Source organism: Schistocerca gregaria, chromosome 3 (assembly GCF_023897955.1).
Source record: "Schistocerca gregaria isolate iqSchGreg1 chromosome 3, iqSchGreg1.2, whole genome shotgun sequence".
NCBI lineage: Eukaryota > Metazoa > Arthropoda > Insecta > Orthoptera > Acrididae > Schistocerca > Schistocerca gregaria.
This window is the reverse complement of record NC_064922.1, coordinates 330397805-330423780: the sequence shown is the minus strand read 5'-3', so window position 1 is coordinate 330423780 and position 25976 is coordinate 330397805. Positions and strand designations below refer to the sequence as shown.

The following is a 25976-nucleotide window of genomic DNA, read 5'->3' as shown; positions in this document are numbered from 1 at the left end:
AATACTATTTATTTGTTTTGAAACATCTTTCAGCTCTCTTAGCCATCATCAGACAACTTAAGACTAAACATACAGTTCACACAACATCAAAGAGAGCTTCTATCATACAAAGTTGGTTATTTGGAAAGATAGGTGTCCATTTTAGAGCACATGCCCGCAAAAAGCAAAGGTCTCGGGTTTGTGTCTCAATCCGGCACACAGTTTTAATCTACCAGGAAGTTACATATCAGTGCACACACTGCTGCAAAGTGAAAATTTCATTCTAGATACTTGCATTATTCTACTGTTGATGATTTACACATGGTGGACCGATTTCCATCATAAAAACATGGGAAGCAGTAATTGTCTTCACATCTCGCACACATAATAAATGCTACATTTTTACAATTGCATGGTTGTTTTATGGTTTCTGTAAAAATAAAAACTTGGTTTACAGTCAAAAAGTTTCATTCACATCACACAGTTTGGCAGCAAACCATGCATAATGCATAATTTCGCTGGATATTAGGAAGGATAACTGGTGACGTACAGCTGAGTGTATTTTGATACAGTCTTTTCGGGACGTCATTTCTTTTTCTCTCCCGACAAGATAAGAGCAGGTCTGAAGCTTTTTGATCAAATTCTTTAACTGAGATAAAAATACACATCACAGGGTTGCACCAGCTGAATGCATTTTTTTGAGGGAATCACTTTCATACTGTATAATGACAATCGTCCTTGAAAAATCTCTTCTCCTCACGCCTTTTACAAAAATATTAATAAATGCAGTACACTGAACATCATTTTGGTTTATTTGCAGTGAATACAGAACAAAAATTGAAAATAAAAATGCTCCTGCACATGAATTTGATTTTGTGACCCTCTGAGTACTATTCTTTACCCTTTCCACTGTATCAAGCACTGCATGGAACCAAGGCTAATATGAATAGTTCATGCTTTGCCCAATCTGCATCAATAAGTGCTATTTTTTCTAAATACTTGGTCACCTGGAGTTTTCAATTCTGTCCTTTCATTTCTGGCAAAGCCCTGCCTACTCCATAAATCTGGATACAAATGGTAATTATGAGTAGGCGTGGTCCCATTGCGAGTCATATCTATTAAAATTACCAATGTTTCAGCTGCTACTGCAAGAAGTCTTCATCAGGGTAGAAGGATGCCAGTAATAGCAACCAAAACATTGATAATTTTATAATATACACTCCTGGAAATTGAAATAAGAACACCGTGAATTCATTGTCCCAGGAAGGGGAAACTTTATTGACACATTCCTGGGGTCAGATACATCACATGATCACACTGACAGAACCACAGGCACATAGACACAGGCAACAGAGCATGCACAATGTCGGCACTAGTACAGTGTATATCCACCTTTCGCAGCAATGCAGGCTGCTATTCTCCCATGGAGACGATCGTAGAGATGCTGGATGTAGTCCTGTGGAACGGCTTGCCATGCCATTTCCACCTGGCGCCTCAGTTGGACCAGCGTTCGTGCTGGACGTGCAGACCGCGTGAGACGACGCTTCATCCAGTCCCAAACATGCTCAATGGGGGACAGATACGGAGATCTTGCTGGCCAGGGTAGTTGACTTACACCTTCTAGAGCACGTTGGGTGGCACGAGATACATGCGGACGTGCATTGTCCTGTTGGAACAGCAAGTTCCCTTGCCGGTCTAGGAATGGTAGAACGAAGGGTTCGATGACGGTTTGGATGTACCGTACACTATTCAGTGTCCCCTCGACGATCACCAGAGGTGTACGGCCACTGTAGGAGATCGCTCCCCACACCATGATGCCGGGTGTGCCTCGGTCGTATGCAGTCCTGATTGTGGCGCTCACCTGACGGCGCCAAACACACATACGACCATCATTGGCACCAAGGCAGAAGCGACTCTCATCGCTGAAGACGACACGTCTCCATTCGTCCCTCCATTCACACCTGTTGCGACACCACTGGAGGCGGGCTGCACGATGTTAGGGTGTGAGCGGAAGACGGCCTAACGGTGTGTGGGACCGTAGCCCAGCTTCATGGAGACGGTTGCGAATGGTCCTCGCCGATACCCCAGGAGCAACAGTGTCCCTAATTTGCTGGGAAGTGGCGGTGCGGTCCCCTACGGCACTGCGTAGGATCCTACAGTCTTGGCGTGCATCCGTGCGTCGCTGCGGTCCAGTCCCAGGTCGACGGGCACGTGCACCTTCCGCCGACCACTGGCGACAACATCGATGTACTGTGGAGACCTCACACCCCACGTGTTGAGCAATTCGGCGGTACGTCCACCCGGCCTCCCGCATGCCCACTATACGCCCTCGCTCAAAGTCCGTCAACTGCACATACGGTTCACGTCCACGCTGTCGCGGCATGCTACCAGTGTTAAAGACTGCGATGGAGCTCTGTATGCCACGGCAAACTGGCTGACACTGACGGCGGCGGTGCACAAATGCTGCGCAGCTAGCGCCATTCGACGGCCAACACCGCGGTTCCTGGTGTGTCCGCTGTGCCGTGCGTGTGATCATTGCTTGTACAGCCCTCTCGCAGTGTCCGGAGCAAGTGTGGTGGGTCTGACACACCGGCGTCAATGTGTTCTTTTTTCCATTTCCAGGAGTGTATGATGTGGTCACACACCCAGAACAGTGTCATTGCAACAATTTTTTTAAAAACAATACTTCAGTATTCTGCTAGATACCCCGTCATATCCATGAGAGTTCTTGGTCTTTAGTGATTTAATTATTAACTCAATCTCCTTCTTGTCAGTATCATGGAGGAACATTTCAGGTAACAGTCTCGGAACACTTTTTTTCTAAGAGCGCTATAAGATTCCCTGTTGGGACTAGGTTTCTATTTAGTTCACCTGCTATATTCAGAAAGTGATTATGAAATACTGTACATATATGCGACTTATCAGTAACACGGACATTCCCACTATGCACTGATTCTATATCCTCGACCTGTCTCTGCAGACCAGCCACTTCCTTTATGACTGACCATATGGTTTTAATCCTGAGACTTAGCTATTCTATCTGCATACCACATACTTCTTGCCTGCCTAATAACATTTTTAAGACCTTACAATACGGTTTGTAATGGGCTGCTATATTTAGATTTTGACTGTTTCTAACGTTTTGATATAATTGCCACTTTGTTCTACAAGATATTCTTATCCCTCTAGTCAGCCACCCAGGCTGCCTGTTTGTGCTAGTACCCTGTTTTGAACATTCTAAAGGAAAGCAACTTCCAAAGAACATGAGAAAAGTCTTGAGAAAAGCATTATATTTATCGCCTACTGTATCAGCGCCATAAACATCTTGCCACTCTTGTTCTTGATAAGGTTTACAAAGGTCTCTACAGCAACTGGATCAGCTTTCCTAAACAGCTGATGACTATATTTAACACGTGTTGCAGCACAAAAATCTTTTAGAGTTAAAATTTGTGCATCATGATCTGAAAGGCCAGTCACCTTTTTGCTAACAGAATGCCCTTCTAGTAATGAGGAATGAACAAAAATGTTGTCTATGCTTGTTCTATTGTTCCCTTGCACTCTCATTGGAAAGAATACGGTTTGCATAAGATTATATGAATTAAGGAAGTCTACCAGCATCCTCTTCCTTGTACAATCACTTATACAACTTTTTGTATTTCCTATAAAGTGAACCAAGAACCTCCTCTGGCTTTAGAAAAATGGTGTGAAATCCGAGTCTGGGGATCTATAAATAACAACATTTATAAGTTTAGCTCCGTTAAATTTAACCACACCTGCACAACATTCAAACACCTTTTTAGTGCAGTACTTTGACACATCAATTGACTCAAATGGGATGCCACTTTTCACATACATGGCTACTCCCCCCACACCGCAAAGAGCTCCTCGAAAAGCTGCCAGCCAACCTGTATCCTGGTAAAGGAAGCCTCTGAATTATCTCCTTATTTAAGAACTGTTCAGATATACCAATAATTTCAGAGTCAACATCTATAAGCAGTTCACTAACTTTATCTCTAATACCTTGTATATTTTGATGAAATATACTAAATCCCTCATTACTCGGATACCTAAGCTTTGTCGAAAGTGATTCCTTTGTTAGAGAGACTTCTCTTAAGCAGGAATACCTATCAGCTGACTTCAATCTAAAAAAGTGCAGCTCTAACACCCACTTCTGCAGGAATTTTCCCATGAGTGATCCCACCCACCCCACCTATGCTGTCACCTATAAGCTTTGCCAACCTCCCCTTCCAAGCTCCAAAAGTAGGCTCCTTTTACATCTACATCTACAAGATTACTCTGCAATTCACAATAAAGTGCCTAGCAAAGGGTTCAATGAACCACCTTCAAACTGTTTCTTTACCGTTCCACTCTTGAACGGCACGCAGGAAAAAAGATCATTTAATTTTTCTGTGCGAGCCCTGATTTCTCTTATTTTATTGTGATGATCATTTCTCCCTATGTAGGTGAGTGCCAACAGAATGTTTTCGCAATTGGAGGAGAAACCTGATGACTGAAATTTCATGAGAAGCTCCTGTTGCATCGAAAAATGCCTTTGTTTTACTGATTGCCACTCCAATTCACGTGTCACGTCTGTGGCACTATCTCCCCTATTTCATAATACAAAACGAGCTGCCCTTCTTTGTACTTTTTCGATGTAATCCATCAGTCCCACCTGATGTGGATCCCACACCACACAGCAATACTCCAGAACAGGGTGGACAAGCATGGTGTAAGCAGTCTCTTTAGTAGGCCTGTTACACCTTCTAGGTGTTCTGACAATGAATCGCAGTCTTTGGTTTGATCTACCCGCAACATTACCTTTGTGATCCTTCCAATTTAGGTCATTTGTAATTGCAATCCCTAAGTATTTAGTTGAATTTACAGCCTTCAGATTTGTGTGACTTATCAGGTAATTGAAATTTAGTGGATTTCTTTGCCCATGTGAATAACTTCACACTTTTCTTTATTCAGGGTCAATTGCCACTTTTCGCACCATACAGATATCTTATCTAAATCATTTTGCATCTGCAGACAATCTAATTGGCTACTCACATTGTCTCCTATGTTGTTAATATAGATCAGGAACGATAGAGGGCCTATAACACTTGCTTGGGGAACACCGGATATTACTTCTGTTTTACTCCATGACTTCCCATCTATTACTAAGAACTGTGACCTTTCTCACAGGAAATCACAAGTCCAGTCACACAACTAAGGCAATGTTCCATAGGCAAGCAGTTTGATTAGAAGATGCTTGTGAGGAATGTTGTTCAAAGCCTTCTGGAAATCTAAAAATACGCAATCAATTTGACATCCCCTGTCGATGGCACTCATTACTCCATGAGTAAAAAGAGCTAGTTGTGTTTCACAAGAATGATAATTTCTGAATACTTGCTGACTATGTGTCAATAAATCGTTTCCTTCAAGGTACTTCATAATGTTCGAATAAAGTATATATTTCAAAACCCTACTGCAAATCGATGTTAGTGATATGGGCCTATAATTCAGTGGATTCCTCCTACTTCCCTTTTGGGATATTGGTGTGGCTTGAGCAATTTTCCAGTCTCTAGGTATGGATCATTCTGTGAGCAAGTGGTTGTATTTAACTGCTAAATATGGAGCTATTGTATCAGCATACTCCGAGAGGAACCTGACCATTATACAATCTGGACCAGAGGACTTGGCTTTATTAAGCGATTCAAGCTGTTTTGTTACACAGAGGATATCTACATCTATGTTTCTCATCTTGGTAGTTGTTCTTGATTGGAATTCAGGAAAATTTACTTCGTCTTCTTTGGTGAAGGAGTTTCAGAATACCGTGTTTAATAACTCTGCTTTAGTGGCACTGTTATCAGGGACTTCACCATTGCTATCACACAGTGAAGGTATTGATACTGTCTTGCCACTGGTGTGCTTAGTGTACGAACAGAGTCGCTCTGGGTTTTCTGCCATATTTCGAGACAGAATTTGTGGAAATTATTAAAAGAATCTCACACTGAAGTATGCACTATATTTTGAACTTCTTCAAAACTTTGCCAGTCTTGGGGATTTTGTGTTCTTTTAAATTTGGCACGCTTTTTTTGTTGCTTCTGCAACAGTGATCTGACTCGTTTTGCGTACCAAGGGGGATCAGCACCATCACATATTAATTTATCTGGTATATATCTCCCAATTTCTGTCGATACTATTTCTTTGAAATCATTCCACAACTTTTCTGCGCTTACATGATCAGGTTGGAAGGAGTGAAGACTGTTTCTTAAAAAGGCATGATGAGCATTTTTATCAGTTTTTGTAAGTAGATATACACACATCAAAAAAAAGTTTTGCATCACCTCAGTTCCGAGACTTCTGGAACCTGTACAGAAAATTGGAATGGAGATCAACATAACCATCATTTCCGCCCTTGTTATTGCTCATGAAAACCACATATTGCATGTTGTACCACCATACAGCGAGACCTTCAGAAGTGGTAGTCCAGGTTGCTGTACACAGCTGTACCTCTAATACCCTTAGCACATCCTCTTGCATTGATGCATCTCTGTATTCATCATGGCATACTATCTACAAGTTCATCAAGGCTCTGTTGGTCCAGATTGTCCCACTCCTCAATGGCGATTTGGCATAAATCCCTCAGAGTGGTTTGTCGGTCACGTCATCCATAAACAGCCCTTTTCAATCTATCCCAGGCATGTTTGATAGGGTTCATGTCTGGAGAACATGCTGGCCACTCTAGTCGTGTGATGTCGTTATCCTGAAGGAAGTCATTCACAAGATGTGCATGATGGCGCACAAATTGTCGTAAATGAAGACAAATGCTTTGCCAATATGCTTCCAATATGGTTGCCATATCAGTTGGAGAATGGCATTCACATATTGTACAGCCGTTACAACAGTACCTTCAATGACCATCAGTGCCGAACATCGGCACCCCACAATATGCCACCCTAAAACAGCAGGGAACCTCCACCTTGCTGCACTCGCTGGACAGTGTGTCTAAGGCACTCTCCCTGTCCGGGTTGCCTCCAAAGATGTCTTCGACGATTGTCGGTTGAAGGCATATGCGACACTCATTGGTGAAGAGAACATGATGCCAATCCTGAGCGGTCCATTCGGCATGTTGTTGGGCCCATCTGTACCATGCTACATGGTGATGAGGTCGCAAAGATGGACCTCGCCATGGACGTCAGGGGTGAAGTTGGGCATATTGCAGCCTATTACGCACAATATGAGTTGTAACATGATGTTCTGTGGCTGCACGAAAAGCATTATTCAACATCGTGACTTTGCTGTCAGGGTTCCTCCGAGCCATAATCCGTAGGTAGTGGTTATCCACTGCAGTAGTAGCCCTTGAGTGGCCTGAGCGAGGCATGTCATTGACAGTTCCTGTCTCTCTCTATCTCGTCTATGTCTGAACAATAGCGCTTTGGTTCACTCCAAGATGCCTGGCCACTTCCCTTGTTGAGCCCCCTGCCTGGCACAAAGTAACAATGTGGATGTGATCGAACCGCGGTATTGGTCGTCTGGGCATTCTTGAACTACACACAACACAAGCCATGTACCTCCTTTCTGGTGGAATGATTGGAACTGATTGGCTGTTAGACTCCCTATGTCTAATAGGATCATTGTTCACATTTTTGGGCAGGTTTAGTGACACCTCTGAACAGTCAAAGGGATTGTGTCTGTGATACAATATCCACAGTTAACATATATCTTCAGGAGTTCTAGGAACTGTGGCGATGCAAAACCTTTTTTGATGTATGTACTTTGCATTTCTTTTTGATGGTTGTAGGTGTTATGGTATTCAGCCTAGCAGCAACTGTCTTGTGGTCGCTAATCTCTGTATTCGACACATTTCTCACTATTTGTTCAGGATTATTTGCTGCTAAGAGGTCAAGTACGCTTTCGCAACCATTTACGCTTCGATCGGGCTCATGAACTAATTGTTCAAAATAATTTCCTGAGAAAGCATTCAGTACAATTTTGGGAGGTGTTTTATGCCTGCCGCCGGCTTTAAACGTATAATTTTTCCAGCATACTGAGGGTAGATTGAAGTCACCACCAACTATAATTGTATGAGTTGGGTACCTACTTGAAATGAGACTCAAATTTTCTTTGAACTGTTCAGCAACTATATCTTCTGAGTTGGGGCTCGGTAAAACGATTCAATGAATAGTTTAGTTCGATTGTCATGTATAGCTCCTACCCATACCATATCGCAGGAAATATCTACTTCAATTTCACTACGAGGCAAACTACTTCTGACAGCAATATTACTCCACTACCAACTATATTTAATCTATTCTTTCTGAACACTGTTAGAAGGTCTGAAAAAATTTCGGCTGAACTTATTTCCGGCTTTGGCCAGCTTTTTGTACCTATAACAATTTGAGCTTCAGTGCTTTCTATTAGGACTTGGAGCTCTGGTTCTTTCCCAAGACAGCTACGACAATTTACGACTACACTACTGTTCGTTTCTGCAACTACCTTACTGTGTTTTACCTGCTCATATTTAGACGGATGCCCTTTATGTGGCTCCTTGAGACCCTCTAACCTAAAAAATTGCCCAGTTCCTTTCACAAAGACCCTGCTACCCGTGTAACCACCTCCTGTGCACAGTGGACTCTTGGCCTATTATGTGGGACCCGAAAACCCACCACCCAATTGTGCAAGTCAAGGAATCTTGCAACCTACACAGTCACGGAGCCGCCTGAGCCTCTGATTCAGACCCTCCACACGGCTCTGCACTAAAGGACCACAGTCAGTTCTACCGACGATGCTGCAGATGGTGAGCTCGCCTTAATCTTGGAAGCAAGACTGGCAGTCTTTACCATTTCCACTAGCTGCCCGAAAGCAGAGAGAATCTCCTCCAATCCAAAGCGACACACGTCATTGGTACCAACATGAGTCACCACCTGCAGTTGGCTGCACCCTGTGCTCTTCATGGCATCTGGAAGCACCTTTTCCACATCCAGAATGACTCCCCCCAGTATGCACACAGAGTGCACACTGGCTTCCTTCCCCTCCTTGGCAGCCATGTTCCTGAGGGGTCCCATTACGCACCTAATGTTGGAGCTCGCAACTACCAGCAAACCTATCCTCTGTGAATGCCCAGACCTTGCGAGCCGAGAAGCTTCTTTCTGGAACAGGGTGGACAACTGCATCCAGCTTAGAGACATCGTCAGCCACAGATAACACCCAAAAGCTGTTCATCACACAAACCGGGGAGTCCCTATGATCGGCCCCTCGGAAAGTTTTTTCACTGCCTGCCAGACTTTGGAATGATCTCGCACCTGACCACGGGTGAGGGGTCAACCTCAGAGCAGGCAGTACCTGGGGCGGCCACAGCAGTGGACTGATCGGAGGGCACGTGGGACGTGCTCGACGTCCCTCGCATCCCCGCATCCGAACACAGTGGTGCCCCTTGCCAGCAGCCTCAAGCTGTGTGGCGGAAGTCAACGCAGCCTGGAGCTGTGAGCAAAGGGTCACCAACTCAGCTCGAATCTGTACACAGCAATTACAGTTCCCATCCATTACTGCAGTTGTTCCTGTTTGAAAGCCATAAAAATATGTAATAAATGAACGGTGTACTTGGGTTATTAGCAGCAGGAATTTGAAGTGCCCTACCTGACACTAAGCTACACTAACCAAAACAAACAAAAGCCTATACGATACGAGGGCCAATAACAACGGCGGTACTGTACACTACACTCTTATTAAAATAAAAGGTTATGCCTAGTAAGCACTTGAACACACAAGGAATTACAAAAAAAAAAAAAAAAAAAAAAAAAAAAAAAAAAAAAATAAAAATAAAAATAAAAAAAAAATCTAGTAACTGCACAGATATCTGCAAATGAGTTGCTCCTGTTGGAAGCTCATAAAAATATATAACAAACAAACGGTGTACTCGCCTTATTTGCAGGGGGAACACGAGGTGCTCTGTCTCTGATGGTCTATTTTAAAGTAAGACGACACATTTTCTCAAAATTTCAACTTCTCAGAAATATTTTTCTATAAGGCTTACCTTCAAACCCTGGCAGCTTTGAACTTAAAGTACCTGATTTCTGTTCTTTTCTTTGTGAAGATCTTAAAACACCCTGCAAAAATATATGTGTTTTAACTCAGGAACTAGCTAAACATCAAAATGAGACACACAGGTATGCTACTATCTTCCTACCTGTACTGACTCCTGCTCTGGTTTCTTATTGCTGGGCGCAACTGTTATCTGCTTGTCTTTCTTTTTATTTGCTGTCCCAAAGAGACCTGCATCCAGATCTTCAAGGCCCTGTCAGAACTTGAACTGTCAGTAATTACTTACAACTCTTTGATGTTTATATGGATCTGTCACACTGTGCTTACCTCCACCATTTTGGCCATTTCTGATGAATTAACATCTGATACATCAGACTCATCTGTTCCAAGCTTGGCTCCCAAATCATGTGAAATTTTTTGCCATTCTTTCATCATGAGCTACTTCCTCTGCACTAAATCAGGTAACTGCTGAAAATACAGATATTTCATGTACACAACAGTACCAATGAAAAGTGCAGTTACTGACAATACCTTAAAGATTCTGGAAGTAGGAGAGATTTGATTTTATTCACTTTTGAAATGAATGAAAAACTTACACTATGAGATGTGAAAACAATATAAAATTGTGTATTTAAAGGTATCAAATGACATTTACAGCATGTGTGACAACTTACAAAGCTTTAGGAATTACTAAGAGCATATACCTCATCATACATTGATTATGGCTTAAATTATAGTTGACAAGATGTGATGTGGTTTTCTGGAATCTGTACACTCAGTTGAATTGTTCCATTTCTTCAAGGTTCTGCTCTGACATTGAAACTTAGCAGTGTAGACCATTTAATTCTACATCTTTTAAAGAAAATTACCTTTTATTGCTGTTTACATGGTAAAACTATTGAGATACAATAATCTAATCCTCAGGACACTTGTTTTAATTATTTTATTTTATTGAGTAAACAGTAAACTTTCCTGTCCAGACACTTGGACGAACCCTTACTACAGCTTCAGCCTATGGTATATACATTGATACACATTAAAGGAATGGACCTCCTCAGATATGGTGAATGGCAGCTTACTTCCATAACAAAAGAAGAGGAGCACATTGACAAACTGCACAATAGGAATGAAACTAAATTCAAAATAAGAGAAGTTAAAATGTAAATTTCCACAATGTTTTGTTTTAGTTATAGATGTGTTATTAATTTCACACACACACACACACACACACACACACACACACACACACACACACACAAGTGCTCGAAGGGGAAACTGTCGGTAGAAGCTGTGCAGACAGTGGGTTCGTGGAGACTGAGGGCAAGGGGATTGTGGGAGTGAAGGGTGTTTACCAAGGATAACTTCCATCTGTGTAGTTCAGGAAAGCTAGTACTGGAGGGAAGGATCCAGATGAAACTGGTTGTGAAGCAACCACTGAACTCTAGCATACTGTGCTCAGCTGCATATTGTATCACTGGGTAGTCAACTTTATTCTTGGCCACAGTTTGCTGGTGGCCATTCAATCTGGTGGACAGCTGTTTGTGTGAAATGCTGACATGAAAAGCAGTACACGGATTGCAGCAGAGTTGGTATATGACATGGCTGCTTTCACAGATGGCCCTGCCTCTGAAATGAAATGAGCATTTGGCGTCATTGGGTGGGAGGCCCCTAGAGGGACAGGTCCGGCCGCCTCGGTGCAGGTCTTATTACATTTGATGGCAAATTGGGCAACCTGCGTGCCAGATGGGGATGAAAACGATGATGAAGACAGCACAACATCCAGTCCCTGAGCAGACAAAATCCCTGACCCTGCCGGAAATCGAACTCAGGCCCATAGGACGGCAATCCGCTATGCTGACCCTACAGCTATTGGGGCGGATGGCCCTGCCTCTGATGGGGTAGGATAAGTCTGTAACAGGACTGGAATATGAAGCGCAGTGTGGGTGGATTGGGCAGGTCTTACACCAGTGTCTTCCTCTGGGCGAAGGGTTGAGACTGGGAATGGCATAGAGATGGAGCACGATGTTGTGCACATTGAGTGGGCAATGGAATCCTCCTCCTCCCCACTTCCCAAACTGGTATTCCACAGGTGCAAGACCTGCCCAATCCACCCACCCAGTACTTCCTACTCCAGTCCTGTCACAGGCTTATCTAGCAACTGATACAATGCAGAGGCACACTAGCCCATCAAAGAGGATTTGTTCTGAAAGCTAGCAAGTCTTCTTTCTCTTTTGTGTGTAACTGTCAACAGCTCAGCACTTCTGCTTTTCAGTGAGTGGTCTCCTTTATATCTAAATTATTTAAATGACTTTCCAGTGATTTTAAAGGTCTTTTCAATAAAATTAATGTTTAACACAAATATAACACAGACAGTCCTGGTGAAAACTGATGCTTCCTACTGAACAAGAAGATGGTATCGGGCACAGTGCTTAGAGTGCTTCTCATTCTAACGTGAAGATCGTGTCACTCTGAGCGGTATTATAAGACCTGCATGAAGCATTCTGTGAACAGCTCAATACAGTGTCCTTAGGGTATTCTTGTTTCATTATTACAACTACAAAAAAATGTCTGTTCTTCTCACCAGATGTGTTTTGCTTTATTGACATATCGCATCATCAGTGGTCTGTAATTACAGATATTTATAATTTGATTTGTTTTCAAGATTAAAAAACAGTTAATTAACAATTTGTTTGTTTTCACTTGCATCAGGGAATGTCAATTGCAAGCAGAAATTACCATAAGTAAAAAACTAACACATTGTTAATGAACTGTTTTTGACCTTAAAAACAAAGCAAATTGTAAATATCTTTAATTACAAACCACTGATGAAGCTTCACTTATATAAAGTGAAACATACATTATATTGTAGATGTAATTAAAGAACAAAAACACTTCCAGGAATCGTGAAGCCATTATAGACAACATTGCCACACATACGAAGAATTTAAAGTGTAATACATAGCCTTGAGAATCACTTAATAGAGGGACATTCATACATGGGTGTGATTGATGCATTGTCTCTAATTGAGTAAACTGTTCCAAAAGAGAGTGCTGCAAAATAAATGTAATTTCAGTTGAAAAAGTTAGGAACAACAAAAATACTCCAGCTTGTACAAATCTGTGAATCTTAAAATAAGACTTATTTAGTTCTTCTATCAAAGAAACCTCTTAAATAGAAAGAATAAACAACTAATGCAGAAAAATGAAAGGGTAAGATGAATATTAGCGAGTATGAAGGACAATACATAGAAATCATTGAAATCAAACAGTTATCCCTTGATGAATACTGCACTACAATAGGACTAATAAGATGAAATTACGATACATAAAGAACAAAAGTACCAGACCCTACGAGTCAGTGAATGTTGTATTGAATAACTCTTTGAATGTGTGACACAACAGTGGCTCAGTAAACACACTTACTAATACAGGCAGTTTACACTGTTGTGCAAACAATTAAATTCGCCATCACTGTCATTTTACAGGCCACCAACAGAAATGTCAAGCTTTACAAAGCAAATAGGGATCGTTTCCATTAGGTTATGTGGGCTTCATTGGAGAATCATTGTTTCTAGAGTTTTAATGCTGATTTTCCATATGCTAGCACTGACATAAGCAACATGGAGTTGCTGATGTCCAGATTTCGATTATTTACAACAGGAAAGTACCTGATTAGGATTGAAGGACATCACCTAGAGCAACAAAAATTGACACTTCGTTTTTCTAGACCTAATTACATTTAGTGATTTAGATGTAAAATTGTTCATCAGTTGTTTATTTGGATCAACAGAAGTGTGAGATTCCGACCATCTGCTTTGACCCATGATGTAATGGTACTGTGTGTGATGTCACTATACCATGGAGTTTTTGAGTTGGCTGTGTTTGTAGACGTCATGTTACTGTATTTGGTGGTGCCCTCTGGTGGCAGATGTGAACATGCTGAGTTTAACGTGTGGTATTAGGTTCATTTGAGTTTTGATTGTCATCATGCTAATGTGGTTTTGAGTTTAGGTAGTTGGTGCAGTAACATGGGTTGTGGATATGTTTTCATTGGGTTATTAAGGTTTTCTTTTATGTATTTTTTTTAGGTCTGATTAGTTTGGCGTTTGTAGTGCGGAAAGAAATCTATTTTTTTTTTTAAATTGGTTATTTGTTAGGTATGGATATGACAGTGAAGTTCATGACTGCCTCATTTTGTTATGAGGTAGGTGATGATATGATGTCTGTCATACAGTTTCTGCAGGTGTTTGGTCTTATTGCTGAATGTGGTAGGATGGATGGATATGGTGGATATGGGCACTCAACAGTGTAGTCTTTAGTGCCCGAACGGAAACAACAACGGACGAGTGTCACTAAAATGCAGCAAGTGCTAAAATAGGACTAAAATTAAAAGTGAAAAGCTACATAGGCAGTTTGCACGTCAACAGTTGCAAAGTGGAATGCAGCACATAAAGAGGATAACAGCAAGAGAACGTAGGTGAAATTGTTAAAATGAAGCACACAGCACATGTTTGGAACTGGCCTATTACAAGTATAAAAAGGAGTGGTAAGCCACTCGGCAACACACTAAAAATTCCAACCTAAAATTTTTGGCTGAAGCCCAGAAACATCACAGTACCTTAAAACTTTCTTGACACTCGCCTCGTCATCGGCTAGAATCGAGGGCAGATCCCCACTAATATTAACTTCCGCCCTGATAGGACGATATAAATCACACTCAACTAAAATGTGACGTACAGTGATTCGTACACCACAGGCATCACACAGTGGGGGTTCTTCTCGCCGTAGTAAGAAGGCATGCGTAAGGGGACAGTGCCCTATGCGAAGACATGTAAGGGTCACTTCGTCACGCCTAGGTGACCGGCAGGAGGAACACCACGGCTGGATGGTGGGTTTTACCAATCGCAGCTTATTTTCCCTCACCGCCAGCCATTCCTCCTCCCACAATTGCATACACTTCCGTCGCAGCACAAAAACAATACCTTGCAAAGGAATAGAACATTGTGTCACCTCCGGTAATCTGCAGGCGTTCTTGGCAGCTCTATCAGCTTGTTCATTTCCCCGTATGTCCACATGCCCTGGCACCCAGCAAAAGGACACTTGCTTGCCCTGTCGTTGGAGGATGTACAGTTGGTCGTAAATCAGCTGTTCCAACTTCTCCGCTGGGTACAGGTTCTGCAGTGACTGTAATGCGCTAATTGAGTCAGAGCAAATTAGAAAGTTTTTGCCCTGAGTACACTGTATCTGCTCCAATGCCTTCAGGATCGCGTAAAGTTCTGTGGAAAAAACAGTGTATTCCTGGGGAAGGCGAATCCTGATGACACGTTCGAGGAACACTACTGAGCAGCCAAGAAAATCCCCTTGTTGGGATCCATCAGTGTATACTACTGTAAAATCGTAATGCCTATCTAAAATGTTAAAAAATAAAGATTTGAAAGTAAAATCTGATGTACTGTCTTTCTTAAAATTTGCCAAATCTAAAATCAGTCTGGGCCTCTGGAGGAGCCAAGGTGGGTATCTGCTCCAACCTCGACATGAAACATTAAAACCGGCCACACCCATCGCTAAAATGCAATCCTTTGCACGAATCCCATAGGGCCTTGTTGCTCGTTGCCGGTTGCGAAAAAGCCTTTCCAGTGGAGGCCGAGCAACAGTGTCGTATGCAGGCGTGTATGGTGTGGATAATGTTTTATAGGCCTGGTGCACCATTAGTAGACGCCGCCGGAGGTGAAGTGGCGGTTCACCTGCCTCTGCACACAGGCTCGGTATGGGGCTCGTTCTGAACGCCCCAGTGGCCAGCCGAATCCCCTCATGGTGCACCATATCCAACAGCTTCAAATAAGTGGGTCTTGCAGACCCATACACCGTGCATCCATAATAAAGCCAGGACCGCATGAAGGCTCTGTAAAACTGGAGCAGACAAGTCCTGTCTGCTCCCCATGTGAGGTGACTAAGGCATTTTACAATAGACAGCGCCTTAAGAGACCGTTTTTTCAGTTCCTTAATGTGTGGCAGCCACGTAAGCTTAGAATCAAAAGTGAGGCCCAGAAACTTCACCGTGTCTTTAAAATTCAGAACGGTGTCCCTCATCCTCAACTCAGGCAAGTCAAAAATGGAACAAGAACGGTTAAAAAGAACACACAGCGACTTATCAGTTGAAAACTGAAAACCACTCCTCTGTGCCCAGTCATCCAAACGTCGGAGAGTGAGTTGCAACTGACGAGTCGTCGTTGCAAGGCCGGAAGAAGAGCAAAATACAGAGAAATCGTCCACAAACAAGGAACACTGCACAGAACTTTTCACAACAGACTTAATACTATTAATAGCAATAGCAAAGAGCGTCACACTTAAAACACTACCTTGAGGGACACTGTTCTCTTGTTCAAAGCGACTAGACAGTACATCTCTGACTCGGTACCGAAAATAACGTGGCGACAGGAAGGACTGAATAAAATTGGGAAGACATCCACGAAAACCCCATTCGTGGAGCTGCCTGATGATAAGATGCCTCCAAGTAGTGTCGTATGCCTTTCCAATGTCAAAAAATATTCCCAACAGGTAATGCTGGCGCAGGAAAGCCTGTTGTATGGCCGCCTCCAGGAGGGCCAGGTTAGCAAAGGTGGAACGATACCTCCTGAACCCACACTGAAAGCGACTAAGGAGTTGTCTGGATTCTAGCATCCAGACAAGGCGGCGGTTGACCATCCGCTCCAAGGTCTTTCCCACGCAGCTAGTGAGGGCAACACTACGGTAACTACCCGGGCACGTGCGGTCTTTCCCAGGTTTTAAAAGAGGAATTAAAATTGCTTCACGCCACGAGTCGGGGAAGTGACCGGACATCCAAACTAGATTAAAAAGTTGGAGGAGGATTTCTTTATTTCTCCCTGTGAGGTGCCGCAGCATGCTATAGTGGATTCTATCCTGACCAGGGGATGTATCACGAGCCCCACACAATGCAGAATCCAGTTCCCACATGGAAAACGGTCAGTTGTACTCTTCTGTATTGGGTGAGCGGAAGTCAAAACTGCTCCTCTCAGCAGCCACTCTGTGGGGCTGGAAAGCTGGATTCTGACTGGCGGTTGCAGTAATAGCTACAAAATGAGCCGCCAGAGACTGGGCAATATCTTTTGGGGTCGTGTGGAGAGTACCATTCCACATTATAGCAGCCATAGGGCACCTCTCCCAGAAATCCTCCTGATGGTCTCCCATACAATGGAACTTTGTGTAGAACAATTAATGGTGTTAAGGAACTGCTGCCACGACCTCTTCTTGCTCTCTCGTATAATCCGACGACACTTTGCCCTCGCCACCCGAAAAGCTGCAAGGTTCTCTACAGTTGGCCGGCATTTGAACCTATGCAGAGCTGCCCGCCTAGCCCTGATTGCACAGCGGCATTCGTCGCTCCACCAAGGGGCAGGCTGCCGCTTCGGTTGTCCCGTGGACTGTAGGATGGACGCTTCACTGGCGCAGTGGATCACTTCAGTAATATGATCCACCCATTCCTGGACACTGACCCGATGTTCAAACTGGGCGAGTTGACTATACAGTGCCCAGTTGGCTCTACCGAGCACCCATCGAGGCGGTTTCCTTTCTGGTTCCACTGCATGTGGCAGGTGAATCTGGATGGGGAAGTGATCGCTGCCATGTAAGTCATCAACCACTTCCCATGCAGCAGTGTGGGCAATGGCTGGAGAGCAAAGCGATAGATCAATGGCAGAGAACGATCCAGTTGCAATGCAAAAATGCATGCTTTGACCTGTATTTAGCAAATGGGCACTGGTAGACAGAAGAAGCCTCTCAATTGCTCTACCCCTGGGGCAAGTACTCACAGAGCCCCAAAGCATATTGTGTGCATTAAAATCACCACAGAGGATGAAGGGGTGGGGGAGCTGTGTAAGAAGATCACTGAGAGCCTCTTCGTCAAGCACATCATGTGGGGGCAGGTAAAGCGAACATACTGTTAGCATATGGCGCACATGTACTAATATTGCAACTGCCTGTAAATCCGTCGTGAGGGGGAGAGGCGAGGAGTGGTAGTCGGTGTTGACGAAGATACCTACTCCTCCTCGAGCTCTCCGTCCACTCAGGTCGTTCTTTTTGTGGAGGACATAACCACGTAGCTCTGGGGTGTATGTTTCACTGAAATTTGTCTCTTGCAGACATACACACATAGGTCTATCCTGAATCAATAGACGTAGTTCTTCCACATGTGTCCTGAATCCTTGCAGGTTCCATTGTAGTATGGGAGCCATCACGGTCGTTGTATTTTCTGCCTCTCTTTCCGCCGAGGTGGGGAGACTGCAGTGGGTGGAGGCTGTCTTGGGGCGAGATGATTGCTCCATATTCTCAGACTCCATCAGCTCTGGAGAAGAGTCTGATGAAGTGTCTAGCGGGACCACATTAACATGATCCGAGGGTTTACCAGCCGATTTAATCTGTTGGTGCTGCTTCACATGTGCTTTCCTTTGTTTAGAGGGCTTTGCTGGAACCGGAGCTGGGGTGTTTATGACCATGCTGGGCTTTGGAACAGCCTCAGTAGTCGGAGATGCCTGGAGCTCTTCAATGTGAGCTACTGTACCTTTCTCTGCTGTTCTAGGAGGGGCTACAGGCTCTGATACAGTTGCTGCCTTGCAAGTGCACTGACAACCTCCGTCTGTGTAGATGCATTGACCTTCGAAGGCGGCTTCTGAACAATGGAAGCAAAGGACGTAACGAATGTGGGGGGCTGCATGGATTTAAACACCTTTTTGGTTTCACTGTAGGGGATACGCTTAGTTGTTTTTATTTCTTGTATTTTACGTTCCTCTAGGAAGATTCTACAGTCCCTACTCCAAACAGGGTGGCTTTCAGAACAGTTTATACATCTGACAGGCGACGAACAGTCAATTCCGTCATGGGCAGCCTTACTACAGTTGCCACACATCGCTTCTCCCTTACACCCTAGAGTTGTATGCCCAAAACGCTGGCACTTAAAACAGCGCATTGGGTTTGGGACATAAGACCGGACGTTTAGTTGAAGAAATCCTGCCTTGACGTGTTCTGGGAGTTTGGGGGTATTGAAAGTAAGAATGAAGGAGTCTGATTTCACCGGGTTCCCATCCACCCTTTTCATGATGTTCTGAACATCAACAATTCCCTCCTGAACCCACTCACTCTTTAATTCTTCTACAGGAATGTCCACAAGATCCCTACAGGTAACAACACCCTTACTGGAGTTCAGGGTGCTGTGAAGCTCTGTATCGATAGTGTATTCCCCCAAGCTTTTAGCTGTTTGAAGGTTAACTGCTTGCTGAGCAGTTGATGTTTCAACAAGCAGTGTCCCATTCCGTAAACACTTCACTGATTTTAAAGTTCCAGCTATTCCTTCTAGACCCTTTAGGATATACAATGGCGAAACCTTTTCAAAGGAACCCTCTTTCCATTTTATAATTAAAAACACATTCTGGTTTTCAGTATGTGCTCTGTTACTCTGAACTGCTGTACGTTTGCTGACGCCGGAGTCAGGAGGACTGGCTAACCTAGCCCTCTTGTTGGATTGGGCGGTAGTGCCTACCAGCGGTCCACCCATCCCACTGGCCAGCGAAAATTTAGGAGGAGGAAAAGAGGAAGAATTCGTGGTATTCATAGTCGTCCCAGGAGCAGCTAGGGAAACTTACGTCCATCCAGACAGAGCCCCGCATGCCAGGATAAGCCTTGTACAACTGAGGTGCGGCAGGTTCCCCAGAGGTTGCCCGCTAGCGACTGTTCCACCTCAACAGCCATGCACCTTATCGGCGCGCAGCACACCTTAAGATTGAAGGTTTTTTTATAGAGGTATGTACCGTCGTCGCGATCCAGGCAACCAAGCCAAGATCCCCAGTCCCTAAGACACACAACATTCCACCGTTGTGCCAAACAGTGGTCGCTGAAGCATGCCCGGAGCTTACGGTATCAGCAGACTGGCGGCGCACACCAGTCCACAGCTCGAGGACCCCAGGTTCGCCAAACCCGTACACAGCAAACGAATGCTGAGCCCCCTGAGGGAGAATGTGGTAGGTTCATGTCTGTAGCAACATGAGATTGACGAGAGTTCTGGTGGCTCAGACCAGGGACATGTATAATGGTGTTGTCAGTGTGTGCGTGTGTTTGGTGGCCAAACTAGGCCTTTTTTTGGTAAGTAATTTTTGTTTTGGTTTTAGTCTATAGTAATTGTGATGTTTTGTGTGTTGAATATTTATGGCAGCTCAGTTGTGTTTTAACTGATTTATTGAATATGGGGTACTTGGGTTTTTGAGTTGTTGGGGTTTAGGTTCCACTTTGTGGAGTTGTAGGTATTGGTTTTTTGGCACTGACAGCTGTGGTTGAGCTATGTAGGTTAAGGGAAATGTCCAATTCCACTTTTCTGGGTTGTAGGTATTGGCTTCTTGGTACTGGTAGCTCCAGGTAAGCTATAGTTGGTCCCCACCCTAAACCCCAATTTTCTGCATATGTTCCATTAGTTTAATTTTATTTTTGGAGTGAGATATTATGAGAGTGATTTGAAAAGTTCTTGGAATGGAATATAAAAAAAAGTACTTACATCACAAAAACTTTTTTATTTTTCAATTTAGTCTCCTTGTTGATTAGTGCACTTGGTCCAACAATGTTCCTTTACCTTGATCCTATCTTGTAAATGAGTTTCCTCCAGGCCTGCAAAGCAGTTGTCAACTCTGGCTATCAATTCTCAATTTGAAGTGAATCTTCTTCCACCAAGAAAAATTTTCCGTTTTGGGAAGAGATGGAAGTCTGATGAAGCCGTATCAGGTGAATAAGGTTGGTGTGGATACAATTCATATCTTAGTTCGTGTAAGTCTGCCATGGCAACAGCACATGTGTGTGGGTGCACATCATATTGATGGAAGATGACTTACTTCCTTGCTACACATGGCGTGTTTTCTTGTATCTTTTGTTGGAGTTTGTCCGTGAGGTTAGCATAGTATTCCCCAGTAATTGTTTGCCCCATGGGGAGATAATCTACGAACAAAATTCCCTTCGCAACCCAGGACACTGACGCCATGACCTTTCCCGCCAAAGGAATTGTTATTGCTTTCTTTGGTGGCAGAGAATCAGCATGTTTCCACTGCTTTGACTGTTGCTTTGTCTCTGGGGTATAGTAGTGCACCCAAGTTTCATCTGTGGTCACAAACCGGCACAAAAAAATCTTGTTTGTTTCTCCTGAAACGGGCCAAACATTGTTCCTATATGTCCATTCTCATGTGGTTTTGATCGAGCTTCAAGGGTCACAGCACCCATCTAGCAGATAATTTTTTCATTTCTGATTCTTCAGTTAAAATGTGATATACCCTTTCAAATGACATCTGGGAAGCATGGGCAATTTCACACACTTTCAATTGATGATCCTCCTTGACCATTTTGTGCACTTTTGCAATGATTTCTGGAGTAGTGATACATCTTGGCCGATGACTGCGTGGATCATCATCTAAGCTCTCCTGACCAAATTTAAATTCATTTGTCCACTTGGCAACAGATGAATATGAAGGACCAGAGTCCCCCAGGGTATTCTGGAAATTGGCATGAATATCTTTTGCTTTCATATCTTTCTTTACGAAGTACTTAATCACTGCTCGAATCTTAATTTTTTTCATCTTCGCAAATCACTACATGGGAACAACAGAGCTACATCACCGTCACAGCTCTCTTCCAAGAGCACTGACATGGCATGTGTTTAAAGGCAACAGTCCAATGAATATCACGTGAACAATTCGTTGCATTAGTGCTGACCTCTCGTGGTGATTCCGAGAACTTTTCGAACCACCCTCGTATTGTGTCATTTTTATTTTTGTTCGTGTTTGTTGGCATGTGTATGTAGTGATGTCATTGTTGTTTTGTACATGCTGGAAGTAGCTGTTTCCACCATACACTTCTGTAATATCATTAATGAATTTTACAAAAGAATTCATTAACCAGTTAGGTTAAAATCATAGAGCAGTATTGCATCACAAAAATATTAATAATGATTTAATCACACTGTTTAGAGAGAAAATATGAGAAGAAAGCTGGAAAGAGATTTATGAAACAGGTAGTGAATATGAAAAAATTAACTTTTCCTTAAACTTATTCCTACAGCACTTTTGAGCATTGTTTTACTCAAAAACGAATAAGATAAAATTAAACAGAAGCAGGCACACAGGATAGATAACTCCTCAGATTAAAATCTTGTGCTAGGAAGATACAACTCTACCTAATTCAGAGAGTCAGTTCTGTACCCCTATGCCCTCCAGTATTAGGTAAGACGCACCCTTTTCAGTATACGCAGTTGTTGCTGTACCTGCTGGAACACACAGAAGAAGCGACCCTGTAGTGTCTGCCCATAACTGATTGACATAGTGCAGACCAATTCCTTCAAGTGTTCGCATAACAAAAAGTCTAGGGGATTGAGGTCTAGGGAGTGATCAGGCCAAGGTGTGGGGCCTCCTGCCCAATCCAGCGGTCATTAAATGTCTGCGCCAGATGTTCAAGCACACAGTGACAAAAGTGTGCTGGTGCACCATTGTGCATGAACCACATTCATATTGAAACTTCCTGCCAGGAAGTTTCATACCAGTGCACACACTGCTGTAGAGTGAAAATCTCATTCTGGGCATATTTATATTTGTTGCTGCAACAGTACAGCCTCCAGCAAGGTACGTAGTACATTAACGAGAAAGTCGACATAATGGGTCCCAGTTTACCTTTGTGGTAGCACGTATGGCCCTATTAATCTATCACCAAGTATGCCTGCACATACTTTAATTGAGAATCAGTGTTTGTACCCTCTTTCCTAAATTAATTGGGAATTTAAATCTGCTCATAGATGCTGGTTATGGAAATTTGCAACAGTGTCCTTTGTGAATCCTGCCTCATTGGTAAATAAAACCTTGGATGTGAACAGTGGTTTTGCGGCACACTCCCGCAACAGCCATTGGCAGAACTGCCATGATGATCCTGTGGCCCTAGGGCCTGAATGCACTGTAGATGATATGGGTATAGCAATTGTTAAGTAGCAGCCCCCCCCCCCCCCCTTCAGATAAAAGAGTGAGAAACGCTTTCTGCTGCTGCTGACCGTCGCACACTAGTCCCACTGGTTTCTTCCACCAAAACTAGAAACATAGCACATGCTCCTCCATGTCAGGCATACGCACTGTGCGAGGCCTTCCACTGTCAGTCTTTCGAGGAGCTAGGGTACCTGTGTCCCTCAGATGCTGGAAAAGTCTGCTGAACATCTTATCAGAGGGCACTCTGTGCTGTGGATATTTTTCAGCATAGAGGGCACAGGCTCGTAGGCTTAGAGTAGTCAACAGAAAAACACCCTATGCATGCTGCACATTAAGGTTTTTTTATTTATCTCGTGCACCCAGATGCATTAATTGAAAGGCATCTTCAGTGGATGTCACAACATAGCACACGATTTTCGTTTTTACATACATTTACTATTTGGAAGAGGTAAAACACTATGATAGGTATCCAGGGTTGACAATACTGCACATATAGGCACACACAACCTGTATGGCTACATAATAGGAGAAGGAATGTGGGAAGAGTGAGGGAGAGCTGGAGGGAAAGACAATTGGTGACTGGAATCGAGAAGCAGTAAGCACAGGGGTCCTGTGCATGTAGTATCATTCTACTGGTAAGTCCAGTCATGCAAAAATGAAATAGTTCTCAACCAACCAACAAAGTGCAACAGTTATCTCAGGTCAACTGAACCAGCCAACACCGGATGTCAGCTTGACTCTGATGTAATGCTCTTAGGGCATGTGACGTCATGTGTGTGCAAACAGAAAAACAGAACACACAGTATTTCTTGGCACCAAACTTATTTTTTGGATCGAAGGCCTTGGCGACAGGCTGATATGAACTGTAACCCACAGTATAGTTTTAAAGGTGACAATTTGATTGTAAGCTGGTGAAGTCAATGAACATGAAGCCAAAAATTTAGCTGTAATGACATACTGACCTATAGTATGGCCCATGGTCTAAATTATCAAGTTTGTGAATCAGTACTGAAGGCTTCACGAAGCCTGGTGTGTTAGCTTTTCAGACATAAACTGAACAAGGAGCAAATGTGTGCAGTGGGTGACTTGAAAGTATCAATAATAGTGCATACATGTTGTGGAAGAGGATGTTTCTTTCTTTTTGGCCATGGTGTTTTCTTACACTTCATGTGGCTTTCAATACTAGCAGAGATTTAGATGCATGGAAAATAATAAGTTGCAAAACAGTTTTGATTCTGTATCATACTGTAGGTGTTCTTGTAACAAGATGGATGAGTTGGTTCACATATTGCTGGGCAAGGGAACATTACTTCTAATAGGAGTATGTCTAATGAAGGACAAGTATCTCTCTCACTCCTTGGATTAATAACTGTTTTAGTTATCTGGTTGCATTTTTGGCACATATCCATATTACATGAGTTTGACTGTGTAACAGCCTGCTTCACATTTACTATGTTTCATGGGTCGACATACGTAAGATTACATACAACTGGCAGCAACAAGTTATTAACCACGGGAAGAACAAGACTTGCCTGACTAACGACAGTTTCAGGCCAAGTGTAGGAGAGTCTGAACATCAGAATGAAAAATCAGGCCTGCTCTGTGAAGGAGATTTAAAGAGACTACAAAGAAGTACAATGAACAATGATCTGCCAGGCAGGGAAGACCTATCTTCCTTATACACAAACAGGAAAAGCTGTTATGAAAAGAAAGTGTAAACTCCATCTAAAAATCAATGAAGAAATTTAAAAAAAATGTAAACAGTGACATGTGAGAATTCTTCAGTTGCCAAACACGCATTAAACTATGATGATCAAATCACCTCAAATTCAGTTACGGGAGAGGTGGCAGCAAACACTGCTCTGTGCTACTGCACACTTGTAAATACAATACATATATTTATCCGAACGTCAAACACAGAAACCTGTCCGATTTCGACATCGGCTAAGAAATCTCTAAATAAGAAACTTCTGCTTAGGTATTACTACTAACGCACTTCAAAATATTCATTTGAATAGCTACAAAAATTGTGAAATTACTTGTGCAGTAAATTGAGCATTACCTGCCTCCTGCAATCAGGTTGAGTTAGTGAATGGTAAGCTCAAATATTTGATTTGGCATGTAGTTACGTATTTTAATAACATCCATATCAGTTAGCGATGCCCCTACATTTCAATTTATTCAGAATTAGAGGTTAACAGCAAACGGAAGCATACTGACAGACGTTTAGTCGTCCTATATATCACTTTATAGCCCTACATTTTCCTGACACCTTTCAAAATTCAAATATTATTGTTTACACCTAAGCTAATTTGTATCACAGATATAACACTTCATTACAACAGGTGCCCGTTGATATCTAAATTGTCTTTGTTTCTACGATCTTTGCCAAAATCGTGCTTAAAATAATCACGTTATTTGAAATAATAAAGCATCATAAAATGGCTATACCGGTTCACTGCGTTGTTTACCTTTATATTTTTAGAGACTGGAGAGAAATGGTTCTCGCACGTTTCAATCCAGATTTACACTGGCCGTCACGCCAAGTCACGTACGCATTGTCTCGCGAAAATACTCCACAACGCGTTTCAAATGGCTGCTTTCACACAGGGTGCCAACGGACCGTCATGTCTTGTCACATCGAGGTTTTTCGGGAAGTTTTGACGGCATCATAGTCAGCTAACCTCGGAAGTTAGCTAATTTTCACCGCGTTCACTCTTGTTATAGTAGCGGTTTGTGTGCTTCTGTGTCTTCTTAACCTTTATTTCATTGGTGTGCTTTGTTTTCGTAGCAAATTGCAAATGCTCCGTGACGTTTTGTATATTTTTTTCCGTTGAGTGTTCTACCAAAAGCAAGGTCAGATATCTGAAAGTGAAAAATTATTTATGTTTTACAACAGCAGAACAGAGCTGAGGCCCAAACCCTATATAAATAAGATCAAACACTGACGAGCCG

General features: G+C 43.0%; 1 protein-coding gene across 3 annotated transcripts in view; it reads right to left on the bottom strand.

The window, feature by feature from the left end:
* Positions 1-25361, bottom strand: part of LOC126356197 (fas-binding factor 1) — a 111426-nt gene extending 86065 nt beyond the window's left edge. The window contains exons 1-4 of one of the 3 annotated variants that reach the window (XM_050006983.1): positions 25084-25361; positions 10336-10476; positions 10154-10261; positions 10001-10073 (exon numbers count right to left, since the gene is read on the bottom strand). In XM_050006983.1, the coding sequence (XP_049862940.1) occupies positions 10001-10073; positions 10154-10261; positions 10336-10443 (289 nt within the window). In that variant the 5' untranslated portion in view covers positions 10444-10476; positions 25084-25361. The remainder of the gene's footprint in view (positions 1-10000; positions 10074-10153; positions 10262-10335; positions 10477-25083) is intronic. The other 2 variants (XM_050006984.1, XM_050006985.1) reach the window with 2 other exon arrangements.
* Between the last annotated feature and the right edge of the window lie 615 nt (positions 25362-25976).